The 13,791-nt window shown below is 45.1% G+C and overlaps 1 protein-coding gene across 1 annotated transcript; it reads left to right on the top strand.

Moving 5' to 3' along the window:
* Positions 1-2,310: 2,310 nt before the first annotated feature.
* RPS15A (ribosomal protein S15a) lies at positions 2,311-12,895 on the top strand. The gene is made up of 5 exons (XM_075830170.1): positions 2,311-2,403; positions 3,567-3,704; positions 3,790-3,869; positions 9,802-9,887; positions 12,750-12,895. The coding sequence occupies exons 2-5, from the start codon at positions 3,572-3,574 to the stop codon at positions 12,841-12,843; spliced, it is 393 nt and encodes a 130-aa protein (XP_075686285.1). The 5' UTR covers positions 2,311-2,403; positions 3,567-3,571; the 3' UTR covers positions 12,844-12,895.
* The last annotated feature ends 896 nt before the right edge of the window (positions 12,896-13,791 follow it).

Genomic DNA, 13,791 nt, shown 5'->3' with positions numbered 1-13,791 from the left:
CTTCTGGCCCCTCTGAACAGGAAGAGTCCAGGAAGATTGGACGACATTCCACAGTTCTGCATTTTTGGGTTTTGCCTCATAAACCACATTTTTTATGTCACCCCACAAGTTCTCTATGGGATTGAGGTCAGGGGATTGGGCTGGCCACTCCATTACCTCAATCCTGTCTGTAACCAAGATGTTCGCTTACTGGTGTGTTGATACACCCATAGGACAACATGAGCTCAAGTATTTTGATATATTCAAACTGGTCCATGATCCCTTATATGCGAAATAGGCCCAACACCAGATATGAGAAACATCCCCATATCATGATTTTTGCAGCACCTTGCTTTACTGTCTGCACAGCGTACCGTGGCTTGAATTCAGTGCCTGGGGTCGTCTGACCCAAAAAGAACAATTTAGCTTTCATCAGTCCACAAAATGTTGCGCCATTTCTCTTTGGGCCAGTCAATGTGTTCCTTGGCAAATTTTAATCTATTCAGGAAATATCTTTTTTCAACAATGGGACTTTGCGGGGATTTCTTACTGGTAACTTGGCTTCACTTCATCGTCTTCTGATTGTGGCAGTTCTCACTGGTAACTTCAGATCTTCTTTGATCTTTCTGGAGGGGATCATTGGCTGAATCTTTGCCATTTTGGCTATTCTTCGATCCATTCGAACAGTAGTTCCCCGCTTCATTCCGCGTCTTTCAGGTTTTGGTTGCCACTTCAAGGCATTTGGGATAATTTTAGCTGAGCAGCCTATAATCTGCTGCACTTCTTTATATGTTTTTCCCTCTCCAATCAACTTTTAAATCAAAGTAGGTTTTTCATCAGAAAAATGTCTGGAACGACCCTATTTCCCCCAGTATTTCAGAAGGAAATGCACTATAACAACATGTGCAACATTTGCCGTTGGGTTTCCATGGCAGCCGGGGGCCTAACAAAGGAACCTCTAAACTAATACAAACCTCAGATCAGACCCCTAAATAAATACACCTCCGATCAGACCCCCTAAACTAATTCAGACTGCAGATCAGACTCCCTAAACTAATTCAGACTGCAGATCAGACTCCCTAAATAAATACAGACCTCAGATCAGACCCCCTAAATAAGCACAGATCAGACCCCTAAAGTTATACTGACCTCAGACCAGACGCGCAGATACTTCTCCTCAATCCTCTTCACTCCCGGGTGTCGAGCAGACAACATCCTAATTCCGGCACCAGTGTCATCCGTTGTCTACAGTGGTGCTCGGGAGTGAAGAAAACTGCAGGAAAGAGGGGAGGTGAGTATGTTGTCAGAATGTGGGGCACCCGAGAGATTTGTGTGTGAGAGTTGGCATGTATGGACAACCAAATCAATGCGGACAAAAAAAAATAATCCATATTCTATATCTAGATTTATCTCTGCATTTTATTACATTCATATGAATGAGGGCCAGACCAAGGTTGGTGGAGGGTCAACTGGTTTCAGCAAATTTGTTTGATTTTTTTTGTATACAATTTTCCATGATACTTTCTGTATTAATTCCTCATGGTTTTCAAGATCTCTGCTTGCTGTTATTCAGTAGGAACATTCATTATTTACTTCCAATGGATACAATTATGTCCATGATCATGTGGTGGACACACAGGTGAAAGGATCGTTACAGGGTCATGTGATGGACACACAGGTGCGCGGCTCATTAGTTACAGTATGTGTATTAGGCCCTGTTCACACAGAGTTTTTTTAATGAGTTTTTTTACTCGGAAACCACGCCGCAAAACTCGTCAAAAACCGACCGAAAATGCCTCCCATTGATTTCAATGGGAGTTGGACGAGTTTTTTTACCGCGAGTAAAACAAACGCGTCGCGGTAAAAATAAGCGTAATGTCCCACTTCTTGAGGCGGTTTCCGCCTCCAAAACCCCACTTCAATCTGTCAGAAAGAGGAAAAAAAACGCCTCGACGAGTGTTTTGACGAGTTTTTGTCAAACCACTGTGCAAAAACCGTCTGGAGCAGTTTTTGCAGGAGGAATTTTCCTCCTGCAAAAAACTCTGTGTGAACATAGCCTTTTAGAGTTCCGTCTTCTAATGATTCCAGCACCTGTGTGTCCAATAGAACTGCATGCGATAGGAACGTTGCAATATTGCATCACAGATATCGCAAGTATAAAATCGCATAGTATTTTAAATCTCACGTCCTCATACTCAGCGCTACACCTCTCTACAGTTCTCATCCATCAAGCGAGCTGAGAAGCCTATTGTAATCAATCAACATAAACGATATAACAGTCCGTACAGAAGTATCGGTTCGGCAATAGATTAGTAATGCCTACTTAACAGAGATCATTGAGAAACAATCTCGCGAGAGCTGAAAATTTCCCATATCTCCCCGCGAGTTCTTACTCCTCCCTCTTTCCGCCATACTGCAGACCCGGTGAGTAAGTCACTATCCCGGGCCTGACTGAAATCTGTTTAATATCTCGGCCATCCGTCCCCGGGCCCCCGCACCGGCATGCCTATGGTGTAGTAGAGAAGCGGCGCTTTCAGAGGAGCTCGGGATGGGAGCAGTTTGGCCTTTTCGTGGTGTTGGGTTTGGACGTGAACCCTAGGATTGTTCCTTGTTGCCTCCCGCCGCGGTACTGAGCCATGGAGTGTGGTGGACAGTGTACGAGAACCCCCCCCCGGCTTCCTGCTCCATGCCGGCACCGGACAGAACCAGCACCTTGGCTTACCACGTCGCTCGCCGGTTGATGCGGGCAGGAGCTGGGCTGTGGGGTCACCGGCGTGTCATTGCTTTATGTAGTCTGTTCCGCAGTCTTCATAGCGTATTATCCCTCCTGCCAGGACGCTGCTACTTTTTCATGCCCGAGGTGGAGTCCCGGCTGTAAAATGGACTTTAAACTACAAGCCCCGGCATACCCTGACGTTATGCAGTGTTCAAGGCATGCTGGGATTTGTAGTTTCACAATACAAGAAGTTGCTGAGCGCAACTATTCTGTTGAATGAAGCCTAGAATATCTTGTTATGGCTGGAGTGTAAGCTTCTTGTTATAATCTGGTATAGATGGCGGCTTCTAATGTACTATGCCCAGAGTAAGACTGTTCATACTGATGTCATTGTTTCCTTTGCCCCATGATGGGCAGAATAGTGCAGCCTGTGGTGGTGATCCACCTGGCAAGGATCCAGTCTATGCTGTCTGTATTAAAACTGATACTTCATATCCATTGTTAATCCTTTAAAAACTGTCTTTACACTAGTGTGAACTGTGTCCAAGGAGCTGGTCCAACACTGCCAGTTGCTGTGCCTCACTGCAGTAGAGGTCCACTTTAAGGTTTTTATTGTGGGGTGACTGTGCCCTGTAGATGGTTTAACCCTTGATGCTCAGGAACTTTATGGTATGGGCACATTATACCATCCATGGAGCAGTGGTGTTACTTCCAGTTGGCATGCTCCGTGTTCATTTACACAAGCAGGGTGGTAAATATTGGTAGGAAGCTTTCTAGTTTTGAGGGCTGGTGGTCCCCAGGTATCCCCTCTATACTGTGTTAATGATAAATTCGTTCCTGTCTAATGGGCGCTCCTTGTCTTCTCTTCCAGGCACCATGGTGCGCATGAACGTGCTCGCCGATGCCCTTAAAAGCATCAACAATGCAGAGAAACGTGGTAAGCGCCAGGTTCTCATCAGACCGTGCTCTAAAGTGATTGTGCGATTCCTGACAGTGATGATGAAGCACGGTGAGTACCCCCAGAGCGCTGCCCTCAGTATTCCCAGGCCTTGTCGAGGCTCGTGACTGACGTGTTTTTTGTTTTTCTTTTGCAGGTTACATTGGAGAATTTGAAATTATTGATGATCACAGGGCTGGAAAAATAGTTGTCAATCTCACAGGCAGACTTAACAAGGTGAGCAGACTTCTGTGCAGCTCTGGTACTTGTACGGACAAACGTATAGGGTGCCGTTTAGCTGAGTAATAGGGTTTTGATGGTTGTCGGTCTTGTTGTCTTTCTCATGCATGGACAGTTATTGTTGGTTTACAATACTGCTGCTTGTGGCCTGCCGATGGATGAATTCAGAAGATCATCACATCTCATGGGCTGTAGGACTTAGGATAGGAAGTACTGTTACAAGCCAGCTAGTACATCTAGGGAAATTGGCAGGTGGGCAAACAGGAAGTGCCCCACAAACTGATCACATCTGTTATGCTTGAGGATTAAAGGGTTAGTCTTTGGCCATATGTTTTGGAGGTTGTTTACACATATGGACGTCCGGAGTCCTTGCTCAGGACCCTCCTCGATTAGCCAAAGTGGAGAGGCTGTTAAGAGTATCTCTGGACTCGGCCAGCTATGTATTAGCATGACGGGTTGCAATTTCTCCCAGTCGTTTCAGCAGCGTCAATCAGAAAGTGGCATTCACCCCAAGATTAATTGAAACTGCTTGTTTACAAATGTGAGGAACAATGTGAGACACAAATTACTGTAAGGCCTCATGCACACGAATGTATTTTTTCCCTCCCGTAAATACGTGTCCTTCGTCACACATATTTGACCCATATTGCACCCGTATTTACGGGCACGTTTTCGATGCAAAATTGCACTGCCGTAATCGGCAGCCCCTTCTCTCTATCAGTGCAGGATAGAGAAGGGACAGCCCTTTCCAAGGTAAAAGTAAAAGAAATTCATACTTACCCGGCCGTTGTCTTGTTGACGCGTCCCTCTTTCGACATCCAGCCCGACCTCCCTGGATGACGCGCAGTCCATGTGACACCTCCAGCCTGTGATTGGCTGCAGCGGTCACATGGGCTGAAACTTCATCCCGGGAGGCCGGACTGGAGGAAGAAGCAGGGAGTTCTGGGTAAGTATGAACTTTTATTTTTTACAAGATCTATATTGTGATCAGAAGTTTCTGTCCAGGGTGCTGAAAGAGTTACTGCCGATCGTTTAACTCTTTCAGCACCCTGGACAGTGACTATTTACTGACGTAGCCTAGCAACGCTCCCGTAATTACGGGTGCACACACGTAGTCACCCGTTATTACGGGAGCCCCATAGACCTTCTATGGGCCTGCCCATGCCGTAATTACGGCCTAAAATAGGACATGCTCTATATTTTTCAACGGCCCTTTCCGAAAGCATACGGGGAGGTACCTGTGGCCAATAGAAGACCATGGGCCCGTAAAAACGTGCTGTAATTACAGGCGTTTTTACGTTTGTGTGCATGGGGCCTTAGGCTGTGTTCACATGTTGCAGCTCTACATCCAGCGTTTACACCAGGAAAACGGTTTGTTGAACATATCCCTAGAACCCCGATCACCCAGCACATGCCGAGTGTCCAGTATGCATCGACATGAACATTTTACTGTGAGCCCATTAGTGACGTAGACCACTTTGTCTATACATTGGCATACGTTGCAGCCTTCAGCCTGAGGTATTCATCGGGAGATCATGCAGATGTAGGGCTTTGAGCCTAGAACTTGTCCTCCAGTGATAAAAAGCATGTGATTATTGTAATGCCATGCGGACATGCAATATTGCGCCAAATTCGACATTGTTGGAAGTGTTCGCATTACTGCAAGTCTCAATTTAAGTAGCATTCATGGCGTTTTTTTTTTTGTGATATTGCAGTTTTCCTTGTTTCATCCCCAAATGAAACAAAACGGTGAGGATTATAGCTGGCTATTTACAGCCTGTAGCTGTCAGACAATTGCTCATTTAGCCGGCTGCTGTTGGACTTAAGTCACCCGGTTGCTGCTGCAACAACCCAAACTATCTCCCACAGGCACAAAGAATCAGGCGTGTGGAAATCCAATGTGCCCAATCCTTTTTTTCTGCTGACATCAGTTGGCAAACCCCCAAAGACATAGGATTTTGGGTTTGGTCAAGTTTTCTAGTGTTTGGGCAACTTTAACCTGAGAATCGCTCAGTAATGTTAGACCTTATCGGTGGCACTTCCTGATTTGGGATGTGATAAGCAGTGTCTATGTATGTATGTATGTATGTATGTGTGTATATCTATATATCTATCACAATACCAGAATGTGGCACATGGAGATTCATAATACCTCGTGCCTCACATTAACCCCTTCCTGCCCAATTCCGTACAGTTACGTTGTCAGTGCTGATGTTAGTGCCTTCTCACGTAACTGTACGTGATGGAGCAGGCTCAGACTGAGCCCGTGCCATCACCAGTGGGTGTCGGCTGTATATTCCAGCTGACATCACGCTGTATCTGTCAGGACCGGAGCTAGGCTCTGATCCTGCCGATTAAACCCTTAGATGCAGCGATCAAGCGATTGCTGCATCTAGATGGTTAGATCACATCAGCACCCCATGTTTACTATGGTTGCTATGGCAACCGGAGGCTTAGTCTGCCTAGTACGGAAGCCTATTAGGCCCCACTCGCAGGTGAAGCCTAATGGGCTTACTGTCAGTGAATAACTGACTGCTCTAATACACTGCACTATGTAGGTAATGCAGTGTATTAGAATAGCGATCAGGGCTTCATGCTTTCAAGTCCCATAGTGGGACAAAAGGAAGTTAATAAAAAAGTTAAAAGATTTCAAGTTAAAAAAACAAGCACTGTCTTATTACCATAAAAAAAAGTTTCTTATTATAGGAAAAAACAATAAAAGAAGTTCACATTTTATATCGCCGCGTCCGTAACAATCCAAACTATAACAATATCCTGTTATCCCACACCCACTCGCACGGTGAAAACCGTAAAAAAAATCAAAGCAATTTTTTTTTGTCCACCAGCCCTCCCAAAACAAAATAAAGTGATCCAAGTGTTGCATGTGCCACAAAATTGTACTAATAAATTACAGCCAGTAATGCAAGAAACAAGCCCTTACACAGCTCTTTTGATGGGAAAAATAAATTTATGGTGGTACAAAAAAAAAATATTTAAAAAAAGTGATTATTGTGCAAACCTTGTAAAATATATGTAAAAAAATGATCTACATATGGTATCGCCGTAATCTTATCGACCCGCAGAATAAAGTGAATGTCATTTATAGCGCATGGTGAACGGCGTAAAAAAAGGATAAGCGTTCTCAGAATTGCTAGTGTTTAGTCACCTCGCATGCCCAAAAAATTGAATAAAAAAAATCGCATGTACCCTAGAATGGTACCAATGAAAACTGCACTGAAGACAGAACATGGGGGTGTTATGTCGTGTGCCCGCCATGTTCTGTCTTCAGTGCCGGCAATAATTAGTGCAGCGCTGATCGCATCATGCTGACTGTGCGCGCTTGTCAGGACTCAGGATCGGGGCAATGGCTGTATTACTATACATAGCTGTGCGGCCACGCAGCTTAGTAATGAAATACATGCATTAACCGTTTGAGGGATACATGGTATCAAAATTTCGATGCATTGTGCAACCCTATATATGAGTACTACAGACTGTATCCTTATGAGAAGACAAGCAAATGAAGTCTCCACTACTGTGGCTAAAGCCTAGATACTCGCATGTCTTTCTATATACCTTGTATCCAGGCATAAAATGTTCCATTTGTAAGTCGTTGCATTACTTTAGGTGCATATTTCACGCATTGCAATGAGGGCATTCAGCTGAACGGACCATCTGCAGAATGTCTAGAATCTGCTGTGGATTATTTTATGCTGTAAGTTAGTGGGGTTTGTTATGTTCTTGCATTGTACTGCACTTTGTATTCGTTGCGAAAAATGCTCAGAAATTTCACGTGTTTGGGTTCAGTCTTCTAGTCCGGAGTTGTTCAGCTGACCGGTCGCACACACCAGACGGCTACTTTACCTACTCCCTTAGGCTGGCAGCATCGGGGATATCTGCAGGTTTACTGGTGAATCTGCTGGCATGTGTGGTTTCCTTTACTCTATATTGTTGCTCATGGATGTGTATTAGTCAGGTTAGAGTAACTGTCTTCTTAGATCTCTAGTACCAAAGTGGATCCACTCTTAAATAACTGTTTGGCACCTTGAGTGCTTTACTGTATTGCAAGGAAGAGCCCACAGGGAGAGGCCTTGTTCTGCATAAACATTCACCAAAACTACAGTGTCACCTCCCCCAGCTCTGACATGTATGATGATCACATCTGGATGTTTGCTCTTGTGAATGATGCTGCCTGTTATATTTCTGCTCTACCTCCCCCGGCTGCTGTAGGTCTGGCTGTGTTGCCTGAAAGTGCAGGTTCTACTGTTGACTGACATCTACAAACGTTCTATGAAATGTTTGCTATTTGGGTCATGATATCTGATTCTGCCTTGGCTGATACTGGGGCGTTAGATCATATATTTAAAACTTAAATTGTTGTGACTTCAGCCATGTCCAGGCAGAAATACTACAGATCCCCAGTGCATGGAAAACCCCCACCTCATGACTAGGGATGCACGATGCATCGAAACCTCGATACGGTTTCGATGCAGTGCACCCCGAAACGGTTCGATACCTTTATTTAATGTATTTCGATACTAAGATGTGCGGCCGCACAGCTAAGTATAGTAACACATGAATGTATGAGAGCGGGGCTGTGGCTGTGTGAGTCATTGCCGCGCTCCTGAGTCCTGACGGGTGCGAGCCGTCAGGATGATGCGATGATACTAATAAGTGGCGGCGCTAAAGCCCGAACATGGCGGGCGCACGGCAAAACACCCTCATGTTCTATCTTCGGTGCCTGAACCGCCGCTCGTTAGTGCAGCGCCAGTCGCATCACCTCATGCTGACCGCGCGCGCACTTGTCAGGACCAGGGCAATGGCTTATTACACAGCCGCAGCCCTGCTCTCTAACGGCGGAGAAACCTTATCTCCGCCACTATTCCCCTGAATGCTGCGATCAAAGCTGACCGCAGCATTCAAGAGTAAAATGAGAAGGGGGGTGGTGATGCCCCTTGAATCGCATCACAGGGCCATACTATATATATTTTTTTAACGAGGACTTCTTGATGTAAGATAGAAAACCCTTTAGTGTACATGGATGATGTAAAGTGTACGAGCTTATCAGTGCCAATGACTCCTGTGTCTACATGAGCCTGCAATGTGCACAGCAGCTTAGAGGTATTCCCAACTTAGACATTTATGGCATATCCATGGGATAAGCCATAAGTCTGGATGCAGGTCCCAGCTCTGAGACCTCACCTATATTGAGAACGGGGTGAATCCACCACTGCATCGCCTGGTAAGGCAGCTGGTGGCTTAAGGTACTGGCAGAGGGGGGGGGGGCAACTATTGAGTGATGCAGGAGCAGCTTTTGTTTGCCTGTCTGCATAAATCCATAGAATGGAGAGAGCTGCGTGCGTGTGCTGCCACCAGTACCCACCTGGAATCGGTGGCTGCTGGCTGGCGACCCGCATCGATCAGACATTTACGGCACATTATGTAGATATGCCATAAATCTCCAGTTGAAAACAACCTTTTAAAGGTTAGAGGGACATAGGGATTTGAAGATTAGTCTATCTCTTTGCATATTTAAACTATTGCCAATAGGCATTTTAAGATGTGGAGATTTGCATTCAGCACAATAGACCCTGAAGTGTTGTCCTAAGATCGCTAGAACATGATGGTTGTAAATCTTAATCTTTTAGCATTAATCAGAGTAAGCGATTATACTATGGTCTCCACTTTTATATTTCACACTTGGTAGTGTTTACTCCCTAGTTCCGTGAAATTCAAGGTGCCAAAAGGCATGTGCCCGCCATGTTGATACACCAGTGCTTCTAATGTCATTATTACAGAACTGCCTTTGCTCGGAAGCATATGGATTGTTAGAATTCTGTTAGATTGTTAGGGTTTCAGGAAAATACAGTTCAACTTCCGATCGTAATACGCTTTACATTTAAAATGTATCTGGTGCTTGTCTTTGCAGTGTGGTGTCATCAGCCCCAGATTTGATGTGCAGCTGAAGGATCTGGAGAAGTGGCAGAACAACCTCCTGCCTTCACGTCAGTTTGGGTAAGTTGGAGAAAAATAGTTTTTCCCTCTGAGGTGGACTTCCAGTCATAGACCATTAGGCAAACTGCACAAGACTCACCCACTCATGTGATGTAGGGTGCCGTGCTCGGGTGCTGCTGAATACCTTTTTGCCCATTAAGGACATACATAGATTTTCTACTTAATGTTTGGATGACTGGAGCTGACAATTTATGCTCTTGGTTTTGCTAATAGAAACAGATCCAAGTCTGGCGGCTGCTTTTTATTTTACGCAGCCATCTGAAACCTGCTTTAGGCTTCGTTCACATCTGTGTCAGGACTCCATTTCTTGGGTTCCGTCGGAACTTTCAGTCAGGGGAACCCATGAACGGCATCTGAACTGAAACCATAGGTTTCCGTTTGCATCACCATTGATTTTAAATGGTGACCGATCTGGTGAAAAATGGTCTTCGTTTGTCACAGTTTAAGGGTATGTTCACACGCAGTGTTTTCAGCCGTAATTCGGGCGTTTTACACCTCGCGTTACGCCTGAAAAAACCCCCCTAATACGCCTACAAACATCTGCCCATTGATTTCAATGGGTTTTACGGTGTTCTGTTCCCACGAGCCTTTAATTTACGCGTCGCTGTCAAAATACGGCATGTAAAATGACGGCTTGTCAAAAGAAGTACAGGACACTTGGGATGTTTTTGGAGCCGTTTTCATTGACTCCATTGAAAAACGGCAATAAAAAAACGCAGCGAAAAACAGGAGTTGTTAAAAAAAAAAAAAAAAAAAAAGTCTGAAAATCAGAAGCTGTTTTCGCCTGAAAACAGCTCTGTATTTTCAGACTTTTTTTTAGTCACTGCGTGTGAACATACCCTGAGTATTCATTCTGTCAAAACGACTGAGCCATTGAGCAACAGTGACAAATGGAAAACCATTTCCACCGAATCGGTCACCATTCAAATCAATGGTGATGGAAACGGAAATCTTAGGTTTCAGTTCGGATTCCGTTCGTGGGTTCCCCTGATGGAAGGCTCAGATGGAACCAATGAACAGAGTCCCAACACAGATGTGAACGAAGCCTTACTGAGATTGCTATGACATGTAAAAGCTAAACAAGCACTGAAAACGAGGGTGGATTCACATGCAGGAGATTTTGTTGTTGCAGACCTTTGTGTTTGAAAATCGGTTCATTCATCTGAATTGAATTAGCAGAAATCCTACACTTGCTGCAGAAACCACCACATTCAGATGAATTGAATTGATTATCAGTTGCAGGAATTTCTGCAGGGTGTGAATCCAACCCAAGGCCACTTTCACACCGCCACTATTTCGGTCAGTACTTTGCTTTAATATTTGTAACACTGTTCACATCATGTTCCTCCGTCAGAGGTATGTCAGGAGGAAGCGATGTATTTCATTGTATAGACATGTGTGATATGTCGCCCATACTCCCTGGGCACAGCGATGTCGGGGTCTAGAGTAAGGAGTCACTGGCCAGAGCATCAGAAGTGCTAGTGATGCTCTAACCAGGAGCTCCATAGTTGAAAGCCCCTGACATCACTGTCCATACATGGACAGGGGCTTCCCCAGGGCCAGAATCTCCAGGCTGTGCACTACCTGATTCTCTTCCCAGGGACTTTGGCCCTAGGGAAGCTCCCAGAGCGATATGTTTAATATATTCCTCAGATGGATGCAACATGCTACATGGGCCCTAAAAAAAAAAAACTAAAAAAAAAAAGTGTGTACCGCATGGTATACATAATTATTATTATTATTATTATTATTATTTTTTTTTTGTGGGATCCCTCGGGATGGAATAGCATAGTCCAATAAGATAATCCATACTGCAAAGAAAAGGTATATCAGCTTGACCGGGGCCACAAGCACACACTGTTGACATGAGTTGGGCTAATGAGTTTGTTTTTTTTGGGCTCGTTTAGTTCGTATGTTGGGATATTTCCTGACTTACATGCTAAATATAGGGCTAAAATGCAATGTTAACCAGGCACAAGCCAAAACAAACTACAAAAAGTATAATGGAAAGCGGGTATTTCGATGTTTTGGCTACGGAAGCAAAATACTGTCCAAAGTACTGCCAAGTGAGAGGCCTCATGTTTATTACTACTTGCACCTTAGTCCGTCAGTAACCAGATCTTCTAAGGCCTCATTCACACAGCAGGGTTTCCCGGCCGGGTGCCGGCCGTTCATAAATCGGCCGGCACCCGGCTGCATTAGGAATAATAGACTCCTAATGGGGCTATTCACACGGCCGATTTTTTGACGGCCGGGAAAACCGCCCGTCAAAAAATAGGACATGCTCTATTTTCGCCCGGGTACCCGGCCGCCCGGCTCCCATAGAAGTCTATGGGGCCGGGTAATACACGGCCATCACCGGGATGTGTCCCGAGTGACGGCCGGGTTTTCCGGCTCTTGCGCTCTATCTCCTCCTCCTCACAGCGCAGAGTGCATGTGAGGAGGAGGAGTTGATGCCATTCTGACGAATGGCATCACTGTACACAGTGTGGCAGGGCCGGGGTGTACAGCAGGTGGAGGGAGTGCTGCGCTGGCTCCCTTCCCCTGCTTGTTAAAAGCGCCCTGGCCCGGCGACACCTTTGATGGCGCAGCTGCTGCGGCTGCTACTACTGTAGCGACGCCACTATAGCAGAGCGGGGAGGTATCCCCTTCAGGAGTTGCTGCTGATGTCACTGTCCGGATCTGCCCGGCCCGGCACGGATGCATAACTTTATGCAAACCGGCCGGGCAGAATGGCCGATTTTACCGGCCGGCACTCGGGCTCGGACGCGACCCGGTCGTGTGAATCCCGCCTTAGATGTAAATGCAGATGTTTGCCATTTATTGGTGGATTTCTTATAAACTTGGACTTTCATTTTGCAGGTATATTGTGCTTACTACTTCAGCTGGCATCATGGACCATGAGGAAGCGAGGCGAAAACACACAGGAGGCAAAATCCTGGGATTCTTTTTCTAAATGTACAAAACAGGCAGGAAAATAAACTGTTCTAAAAAAGCTTGTGTGTTTTTTTTAATAGGCGCTCTTCAGTGGAATGATTGTAATTCTCTGGGTAGAGGTGGCTGTAGCAGATGGTGCCCAGGCTTTGCCCAAAAAATCTCGATCAGACTCCTGAACATGGAGGCGCAAAAGCTGCTTTGAGCTCAGACCAGATCTGATCAAGATTTTTTGCTTCCTTTTAATAAATAGAACTAGCACTCTTGGTTCAGGCAAGTTGGGAAGTTGACTTTTTGTCACGCGCTACTTTTGCAGGCTCCTCTTGTCACTCTAAATTTTTGCATCATGGCAAATTAATTGCTGTTAGTTGCTCCATGCCTCCTGTTCACCAGTGAGACCTCAATCACTACAACTGATAAAGTGCTTGGCCTTTTTAAAAAATACATGTAAAATCTGGGGTGGTACTGCCATGCACTCATGACTTGGTTGATCTAGTGGTTCAATGGAGAATGGAGACCTCACAGCATTTTCTCCCATCTGTGCTCCTTGGAACACGGCTGATTCTTGAGTCAACAAATTGTAAAGCATTAAAGGGAATGTGTCGCTAGAAATGTTTATTTATTTTTTATTTTTTATTTTTTTGTTAAACAGTGTATAAATGATTAAACATTGTTCTAATTTTTTCACGAGTCAGGAAATATTCTAAATTGGATTCTAATTTATAACATTTCCCAGTGCTGGTCACTAGATGGAGCAATTCCCAAAATTGCAGCATTGGCATGTGGTAAAGCAACCACATTGCTTTATGCTGCAAAATTTGAGAGAACACTCGCTCTAGTGAGCTCACAGAATCCCCCCTCCTTTATCCTGGCTAGTGCCAGGAGAAAGGAGGGGATTGAACGGTCAAACCTCCTACACCGTGTTCGCTCAAAAAATGCCGACACAGTGTAGTAGGCTTACATACAGTGG

This window comes from Rhinoderma darwinii, chromosome 6 (genome assembly GCF_050947455.1).
Source record: "Rhinoderma darwinii isolate aRhiDar2 chromosome 6, aRhiDar2.hap1, whole genome shotgun sequence".
Taxonomy (NCBI): domain Eukaryota; kingdom Metazoa; phylum Chordata; class Amphibia; order Anura; family Rhinodermatidae; genus Rhinoderma; species Rhinoderma darwinii.
Note: the sequence above shows the minus strand (reverse complement) of the source record. Positions and strands in the feature narration are given on the sequence as shown.